The sequence below is a fragment of the Photinus pyralis genome, unplaced genomic scaffold, assembly GCF_008802855.1.
Source record: "Photinus pyralis isolate 1611_PpyrPB1 unplaced genomic scaffold, Ppyr1.3 Ppyr1.4_unclustered_Scaffold3159, whole genome shotgun sequence".
NCBI lineage: Eukaryota > Metazoa > Arthropoda > Insecta > Coleoptera > Lampyridae > Photinus > Photinus pyralis.
This window is the reverse complement of record NW_022171341.1, coordinates 5,948-30,523: the sequence shown is the minus strand read 5'-3', so window position 1 is coordinate 30,523 and position 24,576 is coordinate 5,948. Positions and strand designations below refer to the sequence as shown.

The window sequence follows — 24,576 nt, the reverse complement described above, 5'->3', positions numbered from 1 at the left end:
GGAAATAATGTATTTTTACCAAGAAAATATTTGGTTGGCCTACAGGAGCAAGGTACAAACTTAAAAACAGTGCGGTAATGGAGCTCATTATCAAACCGCAAACAATTGACAACGGTTCGCAGAAAAAAATTTATTCCGTTTCATCCCTCGCTATTTCATCTTGATCTTGCGATCCATAATCTAATTACACAATGACAATTTTAAACAAGATACAGTTATTTAGAAATAGCTATTTGTGTATTAAGAGCGCAAAATGATATATTGTCGATTGAAAGAGACAGTTGACGCGCGACGAAGGAGCGCGGCAATCTCTTGAAATCGACAATCAATTTGCGCTCGAATTACACACAAGATTTTTTCTACAATCGATCAGTTCACATATTTCCAGAAATTTAAATTTCTCACTCAAATCATTTTAATCTTATTCCCAAATGAAAGATGTCATTTACTCGTTGTCATTGGATACTCTGAGCAATGCATATTTGATTTATAGTTAATAATTGGGAGAGCGAGCGTTTTTTTCTATTTTGCGCTTATAAGCGACAAAGTGACATTCCTCGAAAAAGATGACGTTTGCGTTGTCAGATACGAGCGTAAATGCCTACTTTGGATATCGATTGTAGAAAAAGGTATTTAAATGTTTGTAAAATAGCACACAGGAATGATATAAATACGAAAATGTAACACGATTTTGGCTTTGGTAACACCTCAAATTAAAATAAATAAAAGAAGAAATAAATTTTATTATATAAAATATTATAAAGTATTACTTATAGTTGCTACAAATGCTATTTACCACATCAAAATGCACATCACTGCTGTGGTCCAGATAGACTGAACCACGAATATTATTATTGCATCGCGCCGGATCTGGAGAAATGATATGCCACGTCAAAACGTTTCCAAACTTTGACCATACATATATCTTTATGCCCAAAAGATTCGCGGTGGCCATTATTTCCTCGCTAGCCGCCCATGTTCCTTCAGAAGCCATCTCCGGTCTTGGGTTGTCAGCTCCTTCCGCAGACTGTGAATACTCTTCACAGATGATCCTACGGAACACTGCATGTTGTGATTGGTCACCTGTGATGGTAAAACAAATTGATCTAAAAAAGCAGTTCCCGTCCCCAACTATGCTATAAGTTTTACGTGGTGGGTTCCTTCTCGCAAAGGGAACTCCTAATGTGTTCGGAACAGTAGCCGATTTCCTAAAGAATTTTATGGGGCCCAAATTTTTGCATAAGAGCCGCTGCTCTTTCACCGATAAGGGTACGTACATTAACTCTTCTTCCATTGTTTGTACAGATTTTAACATTAAATCATTGCTGTCAGGTTCTTTAACTTGCATCGTTTCTGATTGGCATTCATTATCACCGAGATTATCACCACCTTCTTCATCTACATCTGAGTTGTCATCGCTTGAATGAGATGATTCTTTTGTAGGAACTAAACTTCCCGAGACACATGCCCCAACTGCCGCTAGATATACCAAATGTTCGTGGTTACCTTTGTAGAATTGGTACCTTTGGACTTTGTTACAATTCGACTGTCCAGGTTTTCGTATAACTTCATTCTGCAGCGCAATTTTCCTCCAACCTCCAAAGCTTTTCTGTCAAAAACTGCGTCTGATTCTGCTTCCATTAGCTTTTGTATAAATAAATAAAAGGACAGGTGTTTCCTCATGCAAATTTGCTTAAATTTTAGATGCCACCCCTCCACGGAATTTATTGTCCTGGGTAAGTTTTTTTCTACGCGGTCATAGCAATTCCATGTTGAAGGAGGAAATTTTGGGGGTATCACCTTTCTTCCGACTGTCTTCCCTTTCACGTAATTTTTTTCTAAATGAGCGCACAATGGAAGAAGTCTGGAGTCAATTGCATCGACCAAGTCATCGAAAACTTTCTGAAATAATAATAAAATAATAATAATAATAATAATAATCCACCAGGAGCTTGCATTAAAGCACAAACTCGTACCCACACGAACACAATATTACAAATATACACCAACAAACATCCTCGAAAACGACGAATTCAAATTATACTGGGATAGGACATTACACACAGACAAGACAATACCACATTAACAGACCAGACATTACACTTATTCACAAAAGAACTAACAAGACACATCTAATAGACATAGCAATACCAAACGACGCGAACCTTCTAGATAAGGAGCAAGAGAAAATTGAAAAATACACTCCACTTGCAATTGAAGTAAAAGAGGTATGGAAGATGGATCCAGTGACAATAGTACCAATGATGATATCCGTTACCGGACTAACAGCGAAAACTTTTACACGCTACTTGCACACGTTAGAACTTCCGGAATACCTGCACACCAACATGCAAAAGGCCATACTATTGAAAACGGCTAACATCGTTAGAAGGTTCCTTAACCAATGACAAGTCACATCGCTGCATGAAGACTTGGTCAAGAACCGTCTCATGTACCACAACCGCTATTAGTGTGAAAATAAACCAATTAATAATAATTTTTGCAGTGACATCATGAGGTGCATCTGACATATACCTATGTAAACAATTTTACTGCTTACCTGTATATCGGACTCGGGGACAAAAGATAGTGCAACAAGGCTGTGGAAGCCGCTTCTAAGGTCTTTTTCTTCTATCTTGTTGTAGGCTTCTTTGAGATGTGGAATTTTCTGTACTCTTCTCCATAAAATTTGAGAAAAATGGAAAAGGCATCCGGCCAGCTTAGCCTGCGGAAAGCATGCCTTAACTGCGTTGATGGCAGCCGCTTCAAAGTCGCTGGCAACGTATTCAGGACAGAGTTCTTTACCAGTTCTTTGTTTCACTTCGTCTTTTACAGCCTCGAAAAGGACTTTATACGACTGTTCATCTTTACTGCTCATTAGGCTGTATACGCACGGGAGGAATTTGTTAAAAAAGTCACAATGAATGGTGTAAAGTTGATAAGCGATATTTGGAACTGTAGAAAATGTTCCATCAATGATATAAAACTTCGCGTTTACCAGTTGACGTAAGCCATCGTTGGAACAAAATATCAATTGACGGTTTTTGTCTTGAGCGCCAGAATCAAAAATTAACCATCTTCCACCATTAAACGATGAAAATTGGACAGGTAGTTCATCCGGAACTGCATAAATGTCTTTGGGCTGTTTATCATACCCTTGGGATTGGGCATTTCTAATGGTTCTCTTCAAAGATTCCTTATGTGGCAACTTTGAAATTACTTCAAGGTCTGGGTTATGTTCAACCATCTTTTTTAAGTAAATTTCGGAAGGCATTGTTTGAGGATGCTGTTTAGCTGCCATTTTCATGTTTGCCGTTATCACTTTAGAATGTGCTGAACCCCAATCGGAACCATGGCTATGATTGGGTATTGGACCTCTAGCAATTGCCTCTTCATTTGGCGTAAGCCAAAGTCTGGCCTGACAAGTGCTACCTAGAATCTTCGTACCTGCTCGAAAGCGACATCTCCACGCTGATGTTCCATCTTTCAGTTGTTTTCCGAAAACATACATAAAACCATCATGCACTAAGCATTTCTTGCCTCTTTCAGTTGTGAAATTCGGCATGGTATTCGTTGAGAAGGTGTACAGAATCTGCTTTAAGAATGCTGCTGTCGTGTTTTTATTCTCACTTATAGATTCGTACGAGTTCCAAAGATGTGAAGTACAAAGAGTGGTTATTGTCTGAAGACGAGACATACAAACATTCCTCTCTCAGTTACATTTGAACGTAGGCGTCCTTCGAGACAGGATTACACATTGTCTTTGAAATTTTTAAGCAACCGATGCATTTTCCCGATTAAATAAATATTTGCAAAAATGACAATATTTGGAACTCAATACGGCGAGACTGGCAACTCGAAATTGTTCATATTCAATCGTCTTTCACCTGTAAAAGGCTGATTCAACGGTTCAACGTCAACCGTATGTTTACAATACATTTTACAACAAATTGCGTTTACAAAGGAGTCGAATTACTCATTTATGGATGTATTGAAATGTTTTTTTCATCAATGTATAAACAAAGGGTGATTCTTTCTTTAGACTTACATTTGAAAATTGGTCCAGATTTGATGTAGGTACCTAAATTAGTGTTGAAAAACACCAACTTAGGTGAAGTTTGCTGAAGTATCAAATCATAATTAAAATAATCTAAAAAAATCTAACTCGAAACTCCCATTTCTTTAAAATATTAAAAAAAGTTGGCTGATATATATATTAGTTAAGTAGGAATTAGTCTGCTACGGTACTCTTGTACTCGTTTCAAATTCATCCCGTCGGATCAAACTTAAATTTGAGAATTTTGATTTTCAATCAAATAAACTCTTCGTCTATTAGGATTGTAATATTTAAAATCTTAGAAAATCGTGCACAACATTCGGTTTTTTAAGTAAATCTAACTACCTAATTAAAAAATAATGCAAAACTTACCAGCACCACGTGAAACCGATCTTCTTCAATACTCAAAACTATTTTTTTTCCCACAGGTTTATACCAAACTCCGAAAGTTAAAAAAAACACCGTAGAATATAATCGTTACCTAACCAAAAATCAAAGTTCGTATTCGCGCCAAAATATAACAAGTAGGAACATAAAAAGTTTCAAAACACATACATCACCAATGACCAAACGAGCCATCAAACGTTCTGTTAGGAAGAAATTAAGAAGCTAACAACTCAGTCAATCAAAAATGTCATTTAAATTAGATTATAATATATTACCTTCTTTTGTAATACAAGAATTAAAGTGGATTTTCCATATGTCATGTCTGAAATAATAGAAGTCATTAAGTCATTTTGAATACAGGATTTATTTTCTTTGGATGTCAAATCCTTTGCAAATCACCCTTACTTGATTCAACCTTATCTTAATAGCCTATTCATATTTTAGTTAACAGGATTAATAAATCTTATGGGGCGAATCCTACAGAAGCGGAATCGCCGGGGGCGAATCTTCCAGAAGCGAATTTGTCCGGGGCGAACTTGCCGGGGGCGAATTTTCCGGGGCGAATCTTACGGAGGCGAATAGTCCTGGGGCGAATTTACGTGGGGGCGAATTTTCTTGGGGGCGAATTTTCTTGGGGGCGAATTTTCTTGGGGGCGAATTTTCCGGGGCGAATCTTACGGAGGCGAATAGTCCGGGGGCGAATTTACTTGGGGGCGAGTTTTCGTGGGGGCGAATATTCCGGGGGCGAATTTTCAGGGGCGAATTTACCGGGGCGAATTTTCGGGGGCGAATCATCCTACGATCATTTGAAACCATACACATTTAGTCCAGGGAATAGAGGGTTTTAACTTGCAAAATGAGAAGTAGTTCCAATTTCTTTTGCATGTCATAGACAGTCATCTGGTGGTTTAGAATCTAAGTTTTCGACCTCCCACCCCTTGTGCTTCCCCCGTACCAACCCCAAAACCCCTGAAATTTGGTTGGTTTCTTAGTTTTTCAATCATGTCTTTTTAATGGTTCACTTTAGAAAAAAATGTTGTTATCAGAAATTATAAACCATAAAATTCTACACAACTTTGATATACACCACTTTTTTGTGAAATGTTTATTAAAAAAGATATAGCGCTTGAGAGTTGGTTATATTTTTAAGAATTCTAAAATTTCTATGTAGATGTTTTAAACCAAATTTCATACTGTATCTATATAATTAAGAGTTTTATGAGAAAATATCTTGAATTTATTGTGGTATAAATCCCTCTACTCTGCGCCTTTACTTAAGGGGATGCATAATAATGAATCTTGTAACCCTTGCCAGTGAGGATATTTGAATCACTGTGAGATTGTAGCGCTTTCTAATATACTTTTGACATTAAAAAATTGTCTCACTTCAGTTTAGTTTTACCCCCCCCCTCCCTTCGCCGCGGTAGGAATAGATATTTAAACGCTCTTGACATTAAAAAATTGTCTCACTTCAGTTCAGTTTACCCCCCCCCCGCGCGGAAGGAATAGATATTTAAACGCTCTTGTGGCGATTGTGAAGTTAGTCAGAGAATACAACGCTTATTACATAATATTTTCTATTCCTCTTAAATATCTATTCCTACAGCGGTTGGGGGGAGGGGGGGGGGATGAAGGATATGAAGGATGAAGCTGAACTGAAGTGAGATAATTTTTTGTTTCAAACGTATATTAGAAAGCCCTACAATCTCACAGTGATTCAAATATCCCCACTAGCAAGGGTTGAAAGTTGAATTATTATGCATCCCCTTTGGTAAGGGTGCAGCGTAGGGGGATTTATACCACGATAAGTTCAAGATATTTTCTCATCAAACTCTTAATTATAGAGATGAAGTATAAAATTTGGTTAAAAGATCTACATAGAAATTTCAGAATTCTTAAAAATATAACCAACTCTCAAGCTGTATATCGTTTTTAATAAACATTTCACAAAAAATTAGTGTATATCAAAGTTGTGTAGAATTTTATAGTCTACAATTTCTGATTACAATATTTTTTTGTAAAATGAACGTATAAAAAGATGTGATTGTTTGAAGCATTACGTTTTGTGTCACAACACAATACATTGCATGCAGATTATATTTTAAACTGTAGCATAAAATGAGTTTGCTAATAAAACCTCCATCCGTCGCACAAAAACACGCTTAAGTAACGTTTTCAATGTAATATAGAACATCCAGTTCTAGATCTCCAGAAGGTATTTACATGGGTCAAAAAGCCCCGGGACTAACCAATAGATGGCGCCAAATATATCGAATGCGCAATTGTTTTAGGTAGTACCAACCTTCAAAAGAAACGTGTCAAAATTTCATGACATTTCGTTCACTAGTTTTCGAGATATTGAGGCTGAAGCCTGGGCTGAAGTGACGCTACTTTTGCAAATTTGTGAACAATGAATCAAAACGAGTTTCGCGTCTTAATCAAACGCTGGTATTTGATGGGTAAAAATACCGTACAGGCCTAGGAATGGCTTGAAAAACGTTACTGGGAAAATTCTCCGTTTCAAACAACCATTTGCCGATTGTGTGCTAATTTTAAACGTGGTCGTACTACCACTGAAGACACAGAACAAAACAACAACAAATTGAATCTAAGCGTTGTTTAGAGCTTCTAAAGCGCGATAAAAAGGATTTTTAGCGTCGATATGTGACCATAGATGAAACGTGGATTCACCGCTACACGCCAGAGTCGAAAAGAGCATGTGCTGAGTGGAGAGCAGAGGGGGAAAGTCATCCAAAGTGTCCAAAAACCCAACAATCGGCTGGCAGCGATTACTGGTTCTTCGCTGATTTGGAAAAAAATGTTCCAGGGAAAGAGATTTGACTCAAATGAAGAGGTTATTGGTGAAACCAACGCTGTAACGCTCTCAAAACAGTCAAGGTGCTCCCGCACTCGATTCGGATTTGTACACTCTCAAGTACCAACTAGCTTCCAGCGGAGGCAAATGTTCGAGCGCCACAGAGTTACAATTTTTAAAGAGTTAAGTGTACAAAACCTTGCAACTACTGGATAACTCTGAATTCCAGTAGCCACGAGTCGTTCGCCACAAGACTGTACAGAATAAAAAAAACAATCCAGCAACGTTTGGTGCTTTTTATTTACACAAAGCGAAAATAATAATTCATTCATAGGCCCGATAACAATATAAATAATAATAACGCTTATGATGGGGTAGCAGTTTCGTCAATAAACAGAAAATTATGTTTCTTGCTTGCACGCAAATTAATCAGGTAAGGTAAATGACTAACGGCGAATAAATGAGTGATTGGATGAATAAACTTAAAATTATCACCGTTCCGGTGTACGGCAATCCCTCTCTGAAACCTGGACAACTATTAGGCCAGTCAAAATCGACAATAAATCAACAAAACATGATGTATCTCTGATTATTTAGTATGTTGTTTGGACCCATTAGAGTAGTGTATACTCAAGTTTGCAACTCTCTAAAAGTTGTGGAAAAAGTGTAGTATACGAAAAACCGCGAAATTTTCGGAGTTTTTGCAGTGTTTGCGTTATATTTCCTTAACTAGACATTTTTCGACGAAGGTCACTATATACGTTTTTGAAGAGTATTAAATGTATAACAATTTGCGCCTAACCCGAGCTCTGTAGGTCAATTAGTTACCGAATTACGGCACTTTGAAGATAGTCATTTTTTTTCCAAAAAGTGAACATTTGAGTTTTACACCTTCTTTAGATAGAAATTGCGGCTAAACTATTGATCCTACGAGTAGAACTTATAAAATAGAAGTTGTAGATAATTTAATTAGCTTTAAGTTAAGCGGAAAGTGGGGTCTGCAGGTCTCGTAGTTCTCTCTAAATCTCAAAAAAACCGATATAAGGTAATATCGCATTTATCCAGAAATGTTCCAAAAGCTTTTTATTTTTTTGTTTTTTGGTGTGGTAAAGAAAAATTTGGCATGCAATCATTAAAAAAACGGTGAGGTGTATTTTAATATAAACATAAGTCATAAAAATTGTAGTAGGTATATAATCAATAAATCAAAGATAGATCAAAATCGTCTCCTTTTTTGAATGGCTCTGGGCCGTCACTTTCGCTGCACTCTTTAACAGGCAGGTCCTCTACTATTGGTGGATTGTCGTCGCGGTCCTTTATAGCTAGGGAGTCCAGTATTGCTGGATCGTCAGGGTTGTCTTGAGGCTCGTCATCGTCGCCCTCTTCGATGATGATAAGAGCAGCGTTCTGGCACGTTTCCCCAGCGCAGGTAGCACACATCACAAAGCATTTGAGACCTGCTTTCAGGCAAATACAGCCACCTCTGCATCCCTTTTTGCATTTACAAGAAAGGAGCTCTGGGGGGGCAAGAAAACAGAAACCGAAAAAAGAAATTACCTGCTCAGAAGTGAAGACTGCAATTTTTCGAAAACTTTTAATGAAGATCAATTAAAATATTTAGAATTGGGTACACACAAAGGTTTTATGTGGTCGTGAAACGATTGAAAAAAGCGATGCGACTATATTTTTCTTGTGATGTTAAAGGCTTAAACGATACGCTCACAAAACTTTCCCTATCCAAAAATATCCGCACAATCCAAGACCGACTGCAAAATACATATACTTTCCAACTGTTGTTCAATTTCAAATAACGCGGTTCCCAAACTGAGCCAAAATGGCTGCTATTCGCGTTACTTTAGTAATCTAGGGATTTTATGTACAATGATATCATTGCGGCACCTATCTACGACTTACTCAACTTTGATTTGTGCCTTAATTTAAATCTATGAAATTGTTGGATATTTAAAATTGACTCTATGCAGCAAAAAAGTGATTTGACACATTGCTTTTTTATTCCCACACCAAAAAACAAAAGATAAAAAGTTTGTGGAACATTTCTGGAGAAATACAATTTTACCTTATATCGGTTTTTTTGAGATTTAGAGAGAACTACGAGACCTGCAGACCCACTTTACGCTTAACTTAAAGCTAATTAAATTATCTACAACTTCTATTTTATAAGTTCTACTCGTAGGATCAATAGTTTAGCCGCAATTTCTATCTAAAGAAGGTGTAAAACTCAAATGTTCACTTTTTGGAAAAGTGACGAAAGTCGAAAAATGCATAGTTAAGGAACTCTCCAAAAATTCCGAAAATTTCGCGGTTTTTCGTATACTACACTTTTTCCACAACTTTTAGAGAGTTGCAAACTTGAGTATACAACTACTCTAATGGGTCCAAACAACATACTAAAAAATCAGAGATACATCATGTTTTGCGAATTTAGCGATTTTTTGTGTCGATTTTGACTGGCCTATATATAGAGCAAAGCTAACTGTTAACCTTCCCAAAGCTACTGGAACCACGTACCCCTAAACCCAAAGCAATTGCTGTAGATTTCTAAATATTATAAATTCAACAGGAATACTCAAATAACGCAACCTAGCCCACCGTACAATGTACAGCTCTATAATCGGTAATGTAAAGCAATGATAGTGAATTCGGTATGCAAGCGTGCAGATGGCAAAATGTCTAATGGAATGTATTTTCATGCAAGCTACTGCTAACTACTACCCAAGCTACTACTCAAGCTGGTTATTAAATTCCCAAGCAATAATCTACTACTATACAAACAACAATATAACAAATTCAAATATGTACAAACGATAAATTAACACTCTTCCCAAAATATGTTATAAAGGAGTGCAACTTATCTACTGGCTGCGCTGTAACACCCTTTTATTGGAATGGCAACCTTGATCCCACGCTGACTGCTGATAGGACTGAATTGACCGTCGATGGAATGTCCCCTTTGACCTCGCCTTGGAGATAGCGCCAAGACCAATGGAACTCAGGTGTGCAATCGTAACGAAGTTAATTGATTTGATTAGCCCCGTACTAAAACTAAATGGGAATTACCAAAAGTGCCTTACAACTGAAGATGTATATAAAAAGAACACAGAACTTACCCCTAACAGAATTAGGGCTGACGTAGATATCTTCTTAAAAATTGATTGCTCTTTAGAGCCGGAAATCCGTGATATGAGGAACAATCGGATGAATCCAATTAAAATGCTCCTCAATCCAAAAATAATAGCAATCCAGAAAAACTGCTGCAGACCCTCTACTCCAAAAATCCGAGTCTTGAGGAATATACAATTTTCGGTAAAAGCTACCCACAATCAAAATCTAAAGATCGTCGTCTTAGTGCTTGTAATTACGAAGCAATGTCGAATGTAAAAGAGAAATTGTTCCCATAATCTACCTACACGAAAATGAAGATAACCTGAGGGTCATTGTCAAAATTATACAAAGAAAATTGAGTTGCCTACAATAAGGATGAACCTTGCCCATAAAAATTAATAAATTAAAATGAAGAAAAATAAATGTCACAACGCCTATTCTGTGACAAAAGATAAATCGTTCTACAATAAAATCATAGAAGTGTATAAGGAGAGTAAATAGATGTATAAATTAGAATTTTGAGAAAACATTGTATTTTTATAGGTTAATCCCGGAAGCATTTAAGCATACTGTACAGTCGCTGGCCGATCAGGCCAAATGATGCAATTTCATTGGTCCACTCAAGGACGGTGTTCGTTTTAGCAGTGTAAATTATGTTAAATTGTATTACTTATTGTTTTGTCCAAATAACAAAATAATATAAGCCATTTTTTTTATAAATAAACGTTTAATGAAAATAATAGAACAGGAACCAATTACATATAAGAACGGGGTTTTAAAACATAATAAATTTCGTCAAAAGAATTACAAAAAAAAAGGTAAAGTTCCTAAAATAAGTGATGATATATTACCAGACGCTTTTAAAAATAAAATCGTTAGGTACACCTGCATAAATATTAAAGGGAAATTAAAAAAAAATGAATTTCCTTCCACGTTGCCATGACGCCACATTGTGTTCATAAGCACTCGTGGTATTATCCCCGAATATTAGGCACCTATAGGTATCCTGGAACATTTTCAAATTTAGGAAACGGATAATGTACATTTAATAACTACACTTCGGCGCGCGTTGTTCCTCTATTTCATTTGACGAATGAAATTGCATTATTTGGCCTGATCGTCCAACGACTGTATAGTATGCTTGTTCCATCAGTGGTCCAGGATCAGGTTATAGAGACACCATTCCGAAAGTATGGGAAGCCAAGAACGCTTTCAATTTGTCTTATTTTACGTACTGAACCCCTACACATGGTTGTATAACACGGACTCTAATTTTATTTAAGCGAAATGTTACTTGGCATGCGTCCCTTAAAAGGAATCTTCCGAGCGATTCAAACAATCCCTTATTTAAAAGCCAATCTTTCGGCAACCACACGCAGGACGGTGACAGTGACAGTTAGATTGATCGACCTAAAGCCGAAAATATCACTACAATACTAGGTAACGGAAGTCTCCAGGCTTGTATAGCCTACAAGAATTGTCGTTGCGGCTAGAAAAGCAATAGGGGTAAAGGAATAAAAACCAAATAAAAATTAAAAGGTCTGGTGAGAATAATAATAAATGAACGAAACGGGAAATCGGAAAATAAACGGGAAAAGTAATTCTGGTTTCTGGCTGGCTTTATTTGATAGCGGGTGGTGTATAAACTCACTATACACTCAGAGATACTTACGTACTCTCATCTTTTTAAAATTGAATAAAACTTGACCAAACCGAAGACCTAAACCGCAAAAAAATCGATTCTCTATGCGTAACTTTGAAAGTTGAAAGGAAAATGAATTCCTTCAGTTGTATGCTTCCTATTCCTTACTGACGTTACTTGCGGATACCAGACACAGTATAATCCTCTTAAAATAAATCACTGCCACAAAACATTCTTTTCGATACGTTCTCGAAGTTTGAAAATCTCCTTTAGGGATTTCAATTTACATATTTTATTGCGAAATTCCAAGTTAAGACTAAAGTGGATTTAGCTTTTGTACGCTGCTTTAACCCCGAAACCATTCTTGTTTATGACAAGAATTATTTTTAAAATTTCTGATTACATATCTGTTTTCAATCGTAGGCCTGTGGGAAGCTGCAAGTATCTAAAAAACGCGAATTCAGTCCTTATAAGAATCAGCTACAGTCTTATAAGATTGTCTCAAATGTGAAAAGTCGTATAACAATAGTAGACTACTGGTTTAATTATTATGTGCGGGTGATATATGCGTTTCGGATCGTAAGCGTAAAATATCTCCCATTTCCATTCCTTCGTATAAGAGGAACTACAAATAATGCTATTCTACTGCCTATTGGAATTTGTTTAATCTTATCCATGTTTTCACCAAAAAAGTGTGCGACTTGTTTAATATTTCCAAAATTATTATTAACATATGTCAGTTTTCTTTATAACTTTACTCTTCGAATTTATATGAGCTTTACAAATTACAATCAGTTGTTTTCGAAATGGACAAGTGTTTTCGTTGTATTTACAGTTAACATCAAATTCCATCATTGGCTTATGTTCATGCTAGAAAGTGAATAATTTATCTTTCATTGCTAAAACTCTCAATATGCTCTGTCTGCAATTTTCTTTCTGTAATTCACCACCCTTGCCTCCCCTTTTCTCTGATCCGAAAAGTCTTTGATAGCTGCAAATATTCATAAAATGCACAGTAAAGGGCAAACAAGTGGTATCTGGTATGTACAACATTGAATGAGTAGTTTGAACTTCGAGGAACTAGGGAAAGAAATCACATCTTGTTTTGTAGGGCGTGTGAACATTTTACGAGCGTACAAATTCCATTAAAAAATAACGCCCTAAAGCATAGCGTCCAGTGATTGTACCCCGTTTATCTAGGGACCAACGGTGTTGACGGGACGAACAAATGGTGATATTTCCTAGTAGTGAAAATTACGTCGGTTGACATGCCTGTTCTTATGGAAAGTAGCCTCATCAGTCACTGCATATTATAGGATCTTCTTTTTCTCGCTTTAAAAACGAACTGAATTTGCGTCTTCGTAGGAATTTATTTTCTTCCATTCTTGAAGTAATTGTAGGTGTATTGATTCCTTTCAAAATTCTACATACTGAGGTTTGTGACATTTTAGCTGTTATGGTCAGGCACGTAGCCAGAGGGGGACTGAGGGGGCTTCCCGCGCAATTCATTCACTTTCCGCGGGCCGCGCCTTGTCGGTGCGGGCCTATATGATCTGCAGTATGAGTGATACCTTATAAACATGAACCAGTAAACTTGTCGAAGAAGTTTAAATCGACCCAACAGGAATCGGAACTGATGCCGGTGAAACATCAGAAAGTAGGAAAACCAGACTCCTCCAGAGAGCATAATATCGTTTGTGGAACTACTTCCATCACGCGTCGTCAGCTGAGAAGAGATCACCGCAAAAACATGGGCAACTTCCGCCATTGAGTCCACCTCATTTTTTTGTAATAATCTTTTTTAATAACATCATTATCAAATGCAAATATGTGATCAATCGGAAATCCAACCCCTACCGAATTAATTTCCTGGGTGCGGACCTGGTTGTAGTGACCATATTTTTCATCAGGAGCTGCTTCAACAACACTCGAGGTACTCTAGTGTTGCAATTTGTGGCATTTATATAGGCTGTGGCTGTGACCAGGTTTTCTGTCGCACCTGCCTGTAGATGTTCATCCGAAATTTGTCACCTGTAGTGCGTAAGGATTAATAATATTAATTACGTTAGGATTATTAAAAACGCTGACTGTCCTCCACGTGCAGACGGTTCCTTTATGCTGTACAGAATCTCAATTGGTTCAGTTGAAAACCACTTGGCCTTCAGCGTCTCTTCTTCCGAAAGTAAATCACTCCTCTGAACAGCACGTCTGGATCTTTAGTGCTCTGCACCTGAATCCCGTACTGTTCAAATTGTGCGAACGCACTTATCTATATCTACAATCTGCAACTTCAGGTGATGCCTGAAACCGTGGCCGCCGGAGTGATTCAGCACTCTTGGTACCCATTGCAGAATTATTGTTACTTTTAGTTTATGCATGTCTGGGGTGGAGATATGGATGGAAGCACATGATCAGTTACCTCGTCACTAGAAAGTTTAGTATGGAAGTGTCTATAATACTATTATTAAGGCCGATTCAGAGTTCCGTAACGGTATGAGGTACGAAATAAGAAATAAGCGGTAACGTAAATCCGTAAGAAATTGACGTTTGAAATTGTATTACCAAAGGTTATTTTGCTTTTCATAGGCGTAGGTAAACGAATATGGATAGTGACATCGTAATCATAGCGCTTCTAGTGTTAATACACCTTCAACACAAATGTTTAACGGTCGAATACATTCTCATCTTAATAAGCAAAACATGATTCCGTAAGAGATAAGGTATGAAATGAAATAATCCATTTCTTACCTCTTACTACTTACGTCTTGCGTCTTACGGAAAAAACTATGAATGTCACCATTATAATTTAAATGTTTATTTTTCGTATTTCTTATCGTTACCTCTTACCGCTTATCGTTACGGACCTCTGAATCGGTCTTTAGTGAGGTGATGAAACCCGGATTTATACCGGAATCAAAACGTCAATTGGCTAACCAATTCTGTGAAATTGAAACAGTCTTGCAGTTTAGGAAAGAGAATGATTAGATGTTCTTTGGATAAAAAAGGTCCAATTCCTTGAGAATAAAAAAACTGTTGACATCGATACACGACAATAGGGAATATGCATATGGTTTAAATTTACTTGATTCTTTCTCCAGCGAATATTTATTGTCCTGACATTATACTTAAACCATTAGTTTCTTATTTAGTTGGTTTTTAATTGCTAAAAATGTTAATTCAAAAGTGCAAAATAAGCGAACGAAATTCAAATTTGCGAAACGCTTCACTATTGGACGAATGAAAGTGACGTCAAATGCCACGCGATCGCATTTGTTGTGTCAATATTCATAAGTACTTAGTGCAGTCAAATTACAGTTTGGGCAGATATTGGGCCGCTAATGCCAGCCGCTTCGAGGAAAACGGCACCTTTAAGAATCCGAAGTCAAAAGCTGATTTCTCGTGAACTCGGATTTGGACGTATTTTTTTAAATGTAGGTCTTTCCGAGAGCTTTCCAGTCCCCTATTATAGATTTACATGTCTTGTATTTTGGAAATCAACGGCACAATTGTTGAAAAAGGTTGTTTTAGGATTCACTAACTGTAAAAAAATTGAGAAAATGAGAACGCTCTGGGAGTCGTCCTTTTGGAACTGCAAAATACACTTTATCGGGAATATTTCTAATAGTGTTTTTGCACTTATGTACAAGGCAATACCTATGAAATGGTTTTTTAGATTTTTGCATGGTCTGAACAGCTATTACAATTGAAAATCTGTTTAAATAAATCAACAGTAAAAGTAAACAAATACTGGTCGTGGCTTGTGACGTCATTCAAGGCCCGCTGAAAATGTGGCGGCGTTTAAACACACCGAATAAAGTCAACGTTTTAAATATTATTTTACAAGTTAAATTGAATTGTTCTACCAGTGGTACCACTTTTTACTATGATAGAACGACGTAAAAAATTCAGTAATTCAGTAATGTTTATTGTTCAAGAGACTTAGTAATCCATAAATGAACAATTATAAAAGTAAATATAGAGGCGTATACCTATACATACATTATTATTAAATTATTATAAAAAAAAGTAAAACAAAAAAAGAAAAAGATAAATGGAATATAATTGTTACAAATTAGTAAGAAAAGTAAAGAAACAATAACAGAAAAGGGTATGTGTATATGTATAATGGTACACTTAATGTTGCAAAGTAGAAAGCAATTCTATGAATGAAGGCAAAATAATAATTACAAAACTCTGTTAATTAAAAATAGAACTTAAAACATTCGATAAAGAATTATAATTAATGTCACAGTTCTGACAATACATATTATAATTACATGCCATTATTAAAGATGGAGTTCTACGAAGAAGATTGGATTTTGGAGTAGGATAAGTGAATGTGTCTAAATGCCTGGTAGAATACATTGGTATAGTAAATGACAGTTTTTCAAGTAAATAAGGACAATCTAAAGTATTGTTTACAAGTTTAAAAACTTAATGCTATTAGCTACTCGTCTTTGTTCCATTGAGTGAACGTCAAAACGTGCCAACAGCGTGTCCTGAGGAAAACCACGTTGCGGGTATTCGCTATCGATTTTGAAAACAATGTATTTTAAAAATCTTCGCTGAATGTTTTCAATGTCATGTTTATATACGTTGTATAGTGGATACCATACGAGGTCGCAATACTCGAACTTAGAGCGCACCAAGGAGTAATACAAACGAAAGAGTAAATTGATATTTTTAAATTGTTTCGTATTTCTTATGATAAATCCCAGGGTTTTCATAGCTGAGGTGCAAATCGAGTGTATGTGCTCCTTAAAGCTGAGACGAAAATCAAATGTGACGCCAAGATCTTTAACAGAGTTGACACGGCTAAGGCCAACTCTATCTATGTGATACTCATATAGTATCGGTTTTCGCTTCCTTGTAAATGACAACACCCTACATTTACTTATATTCAGTTTAAGTTTGTTTAATGAGCACCACGCATTTAAGTTATTTATATTCGCCTGTAAGTATAAACAATCATCGATAGAAGATATTTTTGCGGACATTTTAAGATCGTCGGCAAAAATAAGATTATTACATGAAAAACAATTCGAGATGTCGTTTATAAATATTAAAAACATAAGAGGGCCAAGATTTGAACCCTGTGGCACACCCGAGGTTACTTCAAGCATGTGTGAGTTAAAACCATTGTACGAAACAAATTGTAAACGGTCATTAAGATAAGAGCGAAAAAATGCTATTAACTCACTACTAAAACCAAAGCATTTTAGTTTATATAACATTATTGCATGGTCTATAGAATCGAACGCCTTGGAAAAATCAGCATACATTACGTCAACTTGGCCAGAGCTATCCAAAGTGTTCGTGCAAAATTCCGTGAAAGATGCCAGATTTGTAAGTGTGGACCTCTTTTGCATAAACCCATTCTGATGAGGAGAAATTATTCTTTGAACGGCAGGATAAATGTAATTAAATATCGTTATTTCAAACACTTTAGAAACACTGGACAAAATACTGATTGGCCTATAATTTGACACTTCAGACAGATCACCACTTTTGTGAATTGGAATAATTTTTGCAATTTTCCAAATCGTTGGAAAAGAGCAGCACGACAGCGACAAATTGAATATAATACAAAGAGGAGAAAGCAATACGTTTTTCAAAAATTTGATGAGAAATGTTGGTATGTTATCATATCCGGTTGTTTGTTTGTTTTGCAAATGGTCAATCGCGGAAGCTACCATTGCCTCGGTTATGCGAGGTGAAGGAATGATGGGCCAATTATTAAAAACGTCATCTGACAACGTGTCAGAAGAATTTGTGTACACAGACGAAAAGTACCGCATGAACGCATTAACAATCTCCCTAGGATTACTATATCCAGTATCCATATACTTCATTTTACCAGGAATGTGCGATACTTTATTTTTAGATCGAACAAACGCCCAGAGTTGATTGGGGTCTTGATCAAGGGATGTTTCCATTTTTTCAATGTATTTCTTATACGCTAGACGAATCTGTAATTTTGTTTGATTACGTAGATTCTTATATTCATTTAACGCATCTAAGTTTCTGTATCTTTTAAACTGTACTAGATATTTATATTTCAATTTAATATTTTTTTTAATTTCAAGAGTCATTTAGGAAAGGAGCGTTTACCTGTATGACGTGAACGAGGAACGAAATTGTTACACGTGTCATCAATAATTGAATAAAAATGAGAGCACGCTTGGTCTACATCACTGTACTGAAGCAGAATAGACCAATCAATTGATGATAAAGAATTATATAGGCCCTCAAAGTCTGCTTTCCAAAAGTTGTAGGAGTAATTGTTTTTCGCTACTGAAAAGGTTGGATTTTTATAGGCATTCAAGAATATTATAAGAGCAGGGTGATGATTATCTTCCAACAAACGGACTGCTGTCTCTAATAATTTTACAATTGTAGTTACTAATTATGAGTCTCTCATTGCAATTGCAAATATCGTTGAACTGTTGTAAATTCAATATGTTAATATAATTTCTAATTATGTTAGATTTCGTATCATTAATATCACCTGTACAAAATTGTGGTATGTTGAAATCCCCTAATAATAAAATATTCTGCACAAAATTCCTCAAAAAGTTCAAAAAATAGTTGGTATTCATTTATACGAGTGTGTGGCGGAATGTATATCACAAAAACACTTAAGCGCGTACTACTTAAATTACATATGCAACCTACAATGTCAATTGTTGGTATCATGTTGGATAGATCACTAACGTCGATAAGGGAACAGTCAATACTGTCTTTAATAGCTAACAAAGCACCACCACCCCACTTTTTGTCTGTTAGTTCGAATTGTCTATCGCACCGAAAAATTTTGAAATCAGCGGGAGCCAGTTCAGAATTACTAATGGTATTACATAAAGCGGTTTCTACAATACCAATAATGTCAAATTCACAAGCATTTATGGAGTTGTAACAAGAAGTGATTTTAGAACGCAAGCCACGGACGTTCTGAAAGTAACATGTAATGGACAAAGTTGCATCTACTTTTTTGGTACATTAACAATTTTGGGTACGCCGTTCATGTAACGAATAGTGACATTGTCTCCGTTAGCTAATCTCACTTGGAGCTGGTCACGAAGGTTCTTCAAGTACTCTCTTTGCCGAGGTGTCTGGTCTGCACTAATAGAGACAGAATTTGAGTAAAGCGATTTTAATTTGAATTTGTTGCGTAGGACATCAATCACATCAGACGGATTTTTGAAAGCAATCCTTAACGGGCGTTTATTCCCCACATTATTGGGTCTCCCTAGTCTGGTAACATGAATATCAGTTGTTGAAACCGTGGAAATTTGTGAAATAATTTCCTTTGCTGTTTCCACATCACTCTCGATCCGCGTTTCTTTATCTTCAGAATGATATTCTTCTATGTTATATATAATTAGATTGCAAGAGCGACGTTGGCGTTCAAAAGTTTCCTGGATTATCTCCTCAGCATTAATTTCATCGTTTGTATTTGCCCCCCGCTTCTTCAATGACTCGATCTCAGATTTAAGTTCTGTAATGATTTCAACCAGATCCCGAATTTCCTTTCGCTGACATTTGCACTTTGTGCATTGATAAGTAATAGACCTATCCTTGGACTTGAGACACTGCAATTCGATATCCGATAAATTTGAGCAGGTTGTATGTACATACAGTTTACATTCATCACAATTAATTTCTTTATCCGGGTTCAAATTAGCACGACAAACGATGCATTTATAAACAGAAGGCATAATATTTATTGCTTCTAAACAGATCGTAAGGGCACCGATAGTTAAAACTAATTATTTACCTTAGAAAAACGATTTTCGACTTGAAGGCTGGGAAAACACGTCCGCACGTATACGCGTAAAAAAAATGATTAAAAAAGCGATTAAAAAATTAAAAAAATTACATGCATATTCCCTATTTGTTTATGTTCATACAACGTATCGTGCAGTTGAATTCTCGCTAATTTAGCCATTTTGTTTCAGTGGGTGGATAGCACGGGAAGCACACTACGCGGTAATCACCATAGACTGAAAATATTACCAGCTGCCATGACCAACAAGCGCTTAAGTCGGTTGCAGTCCAGTCAGAAAACTACTAGAACGTGCGCTGTGTAGAAGCCATTTTCGACCTTCTGCTAATTTGACCATGAATGTTGAAAGAATCAATATCAAATGTGTAGAAACTGATACGCGTACATGTGATGCCATATTGATATTATTTTATTTTTTCCCTAACTGTAATGACTGCATCCACAGCTCACTTATCAATTTACTACTCGTCGTGATATCAACTATTCCGTTGCACGCCACTAGTGTACCTACATGACGCCATTATTGCACACCATTATCAAATACGCATTTTTTAAAATAGTTTATGAAGAATCAGTCCCTCACATTTCTGGAGTTATTGTTTAACTCTTCATTCCACATGCAGCTTTAAATTGCTGTTCATCTCTCCCAATAGGTGTAGTATATTTTTGCAATGCTCCATATTGGATAGGATTAAATATATATCGGTAGGTAGGCAATCGTAAAACTGAGTGACCATAATTGATGGTTTATTTCTACAAAAAATCGAGCAATATTCAATAATTGAAAGGAAAACGTACTGTGCTAGTAAAACCTTACCGTTACTTACATTCAGTTTCCGAACACATAGCTATTAAAAGTCCCTAAATATTTTGCTATGCTATGGCATTTTGTTCTATCGATAGCGTGCAACTGAAGTTATATTGCATTGAAGAAAGTGTTGTATGTTTCTCAATGGATGCGAGCCGTGCAATCTGTTACATGTTTATTATTTAAATATGTTAATGAGTCTGACTATGAGGTGGAACATTTTCTTACTACGTGTGCACCCATTCTTTAAGGAGATATTATTCATTGATGTCAACCGACGTAACAGTTAATCGTGTTGTACACTGGATCAAAATTAATTTTGTGTAATGTTCACATAAACTTCATGTTCCAATAATGTAAGTTAACATCTCTGTTTGTCATCATTCGAGATTTAGACCCGTCGCAATCTAGAAAACTTTTCTGTTTGCTTTACCCGTACGTCTGAAAAACTTTACTTGGAAACTCTCTGTTTAATGTATGATCGAAGACCAATTAGCAACACTACCGCGACAAAGTTGTAGAAGTTGTTCCCTAATTACAGATGAGTAAACTGTGGATGCATCGTTGTACATTATCTTGTTCAACAAACAAAGCAAAAAACGCTTGAACAATAAAATATGTTTACCAAAAAGGAGGAAGTAGAAATTTGTACATATTATTTACGAACTACCTTGCTTGGTACAATAGACAACTCTGTATAAAACTTTGTATTAGTAATAAAATCCTTGTCTCACGTTTTCATTTTTTACCTACTGTTTCTCAATCAAATGATCCAGTGTTACAGTGGCGGTGTAACTTTCCTGCGAGAATTTTAAGAGGGCTACCAGAAAATGAACGCCTGTTGTAACATGTACAAAGGCGGATTAGTTGAACATTAAGCCCTAGGCTGTGATAATTAAGTTTCCCAAAATTCCCAAAATCATTATTCCTTTTAACTTCTTCTTTCCGAATAGTTCATTTTCACGATTCCTCCGCTAGCTTCCCTCAAATTCGAATCCGAATTTACTTTGTGTAAGCCTTTGAGCCGGAAGCTACATATTTAGATTTAGTTACTTTAAATCAAATCAAATCATTTCAAATCAAATCATTTATTGTCAGAGTAGCAAATGTGGCTTTGACATGTCAATAATGCACAATGTAAATAACGTAAATATAGAACAGCAACATTTGAGATATAAGTACAAATTTTCAATAAATATAAATATGGACGTACACTACACATTAAAATTTTGATTTAGATAATAAATAATAATAATTTAGCTTACGCTTACACTTATTATATATGTGACACAAGGGTGTAATATAAAAACAAACGACATATGATGGGACGAACATACAAAACTGATAAGCACCAAGGCACGAGTTACCATTTAGTGGAATAAATAAAGAGTATATAAAATAAAATCGAAAAATAAAATAAATTGACAGGTTTCATATAAGACTAGATAGATTATCACAGTTGAATTCTTCAATAGCGTAATATGCTTTTTTTAATAGTATTTCTTTTAATTCCTTTTTTAGTTGTAGTCTAGTCAACTCTTTTATTTGCGTTGGAAGATGATTGAAGAGTTTTTGGGAGACGTACACTAGTCCATTTTGTGTCTTGGCTAAACGGCAATAGTTTGGCCTTATGTTAGTTCGGGATCTTGTGAAATGATGATGTATATCACTTTGTAATTTAAATTCATGAAGATTATCTTTCGCATACATAATACTATCTAACAAATATTGTGATGGTAAGGTTAATATTTTTAGGTCAATAAAAGTCATTCGGCAATCATCCCTATATCCAAGACCATTTATTCTTCGTACTGCACGTCGTTGGAGACCAAAAACTCTTCGCGCTGCAGGACAATTTCCCCAGACTAAGATACCATAGCTTAATATGCAATGTATTAGCGAATAATAAGCACTCACTAACACGTTCCTTGAGACATTATCGGATAAACGACGTAAAACAAATATGTTTTTGCTAATTTTTTTACAAATAAAATCGACATGTACTCCAAAGTTTAAGACAGGATCAATATGTACACCTAAAAATTTTACAGAAGCATTGTTTTGAAATGCATGATGTCTTAGAGTTAGCATCAGGTTTTCCAATTTGGTTTCGTTAAGCTTTAATTGGTTTGGTATAAACCATTCTAACGCCAGAGTTTCAACTTCTTTGTGAACAGACAAAATGTCATTTAACTCTTTGCGTTTTATAGCCAGCGTTGTGTCGTCCGCAAATAAAATACAATCCGCATAGATGTTTATGTAATTAGGGAAGTCATTAAAATAAATCAAAAACAAAAGTGGTCCGAGAATGGACCCCTGGGGAACTCCCCTAATTACAGATAGTTGACTTGACAATATATATTTTGTATATTTTGTCGTAATATCACATTCAGTGCTTGCGACAGGTCAAATTACAGCATAAATAAGTAGTATACAATAAAAGTACAAACGGACAAAGAAAAAAACTAACAATATTAAAAATAAAAATACAAATTAAAAACAATAGGTGTACTGAGGTATTCCTCTATGGAGTAGAAACAATAAGCTAAAAAATGATTTTTTATAAAATTTTTAAACTTAACGAAAGGTAACTGCTTCACACCCAGTGGTAGTACATTATACAAATCTATGCGGGGGCTATTATTTTTGGATTTGGAAAGTCTAAAGTATGGAATCCGCAGATTTTTTGCGTTCTTAGTGTTGTAGCTGTGTGTAGTGTCATTAGTTGGGAATGTAGATAACTTTTTGTGAATTTCTAAAAGAGCAGCATACATGAATATTGATGGCAGCGGCATAATTCGAAGTTGACGGAAATATCGCTGGCAGTGTGCTCTAAACTGGGCACCTACAATAACCCTTATCGCTTTCTTTTGCATAATAAAGGCTTTGTTTGATTTGGGAGCATTTCCCCACAAAGTTACTCCATACAGGAGATGAGAATGAAAAAGTGAGAAGTAGCAGGATATAAGGGTTTTAATAGATATTGCCCGTTTTAGAGTTCTCAAAACAAACAAAGACTTAGATAGCTTCGATACAACATAGTCAATGTGATTGATCCACGTCAACCTATCGTCGACACAAATACCTAACACTTTAGCGCAAAGGCCTGACGAAATCTTGTTGCTGGCAGAGAATGTCAGTATATGCGTCTTATCCTTATTAAGCATTAAGTTATTATTTGCAAACCAATTAGTCGCTTCTTGCAACGTGATTTTGGCTTTATTGCATAATGATTTAAAAGTTTTATCTTTAACAATTATGGAAGTATCGTCAGCAAATGCTATACAAGTACTGGGGTATACAAATTGAAAAAAATCGTTTACATAAATAATAAAAAATAGAGGCCCTAAAATAGAGCCTTGTGGAACACCATGTTTCGTAGGAAGTAGCCTTGAATACTCTCCATTAACAACAACGCATTGCTTACGATTGTAGAGATAAGCCGAGAAGAATGTAGCCGCTAAGCCTCTGATGCCACATTGAATCATTTTATTTAATAAAATTTCAAAAGAAACGCAGTCAAATGCTTTTGAAAGGTTGCATAATATCAATGCAGCTAGTTCACCCTCCTCAAGAGCATTGATGATTGTAGTTAGTAACAGCTTGAATAGTGGAGTGTTTTTTCCGGAAACCATACTGAAAACAGCTTAATATACAGGGTGTTTTTTTGGGAGCTTTAGTTAAAAGTTTCTGGGAAAGTAAAATAGGTAGGATTTTGAAAATTTGTACTTAGGTGTTACTCTGAAGGCCGAATCGATGTAAAATATTTTCAAAATGGCCTCACTTCCGGAAACACCGGAAGTAGATAGTAACTTCGTTATTTTAAATGGCAACCCCTATTTTTTATTGCATTTTTGGATTCTACGTGAAATTTCAGTTCTTTTGATACCCATATGTCGATATCTGCCATTTATGGTTTTTAAGTTATTTTGACTTTAAGAAAAAAAATGGCGGATGC

The 24,576-nt window shown here is 35.9% G+C and overlaps 1 protein-coding gene and 1 long non-coding RNA gene across 3 annotated transcripts; one reads left to right on the top strand and one right to left on the bottom strand.

Annotated features, from left to right (window-relative positions):
• Positions 1–601: 601 nt before the first annotated feature.
• LOC116181991 lies at positions 602–3,538 on the bottom strand. The gene is made up of 2 exons (XM_031502452.1): positions 2,561–3,538; positions 602–1,902 (listed from the first exon to the last, which is right to left on the bottom strand). Exons 1-2 carry the CDS (start codon positions 3,509–3,511, stop codon positions 1,480–1,482), a joined length of 1,374 nt encoding a protein of 457 aa, XP_031358312.1. The 5' UTR covers positions 3,512–3,538; the 3' UTR covers positions 602–1,479.
• Positions 3,539–19,602: 16,064 nt separating this feature from the next.
• On the top strand, positions 19,603–21,353 carry LOC116181992. Of its 2 annotated transcripts, none has more exons than XR_004147395.1 (2): positions 19,603–19,650; positions 19,983–21,353. It is a non-coding gene; the product is annotated as an uncharacterized LOC116181992 (long non-coding RNA). The 2 variants fall into 2 exon arrangements; XR_004147396.1 differs by lacking the exon at positions 19,603–19,650 and adding an exon at positions 19,676–19,767.
• Positions 21,354–24,576: the final 3,223 nt, after the last annotated feature.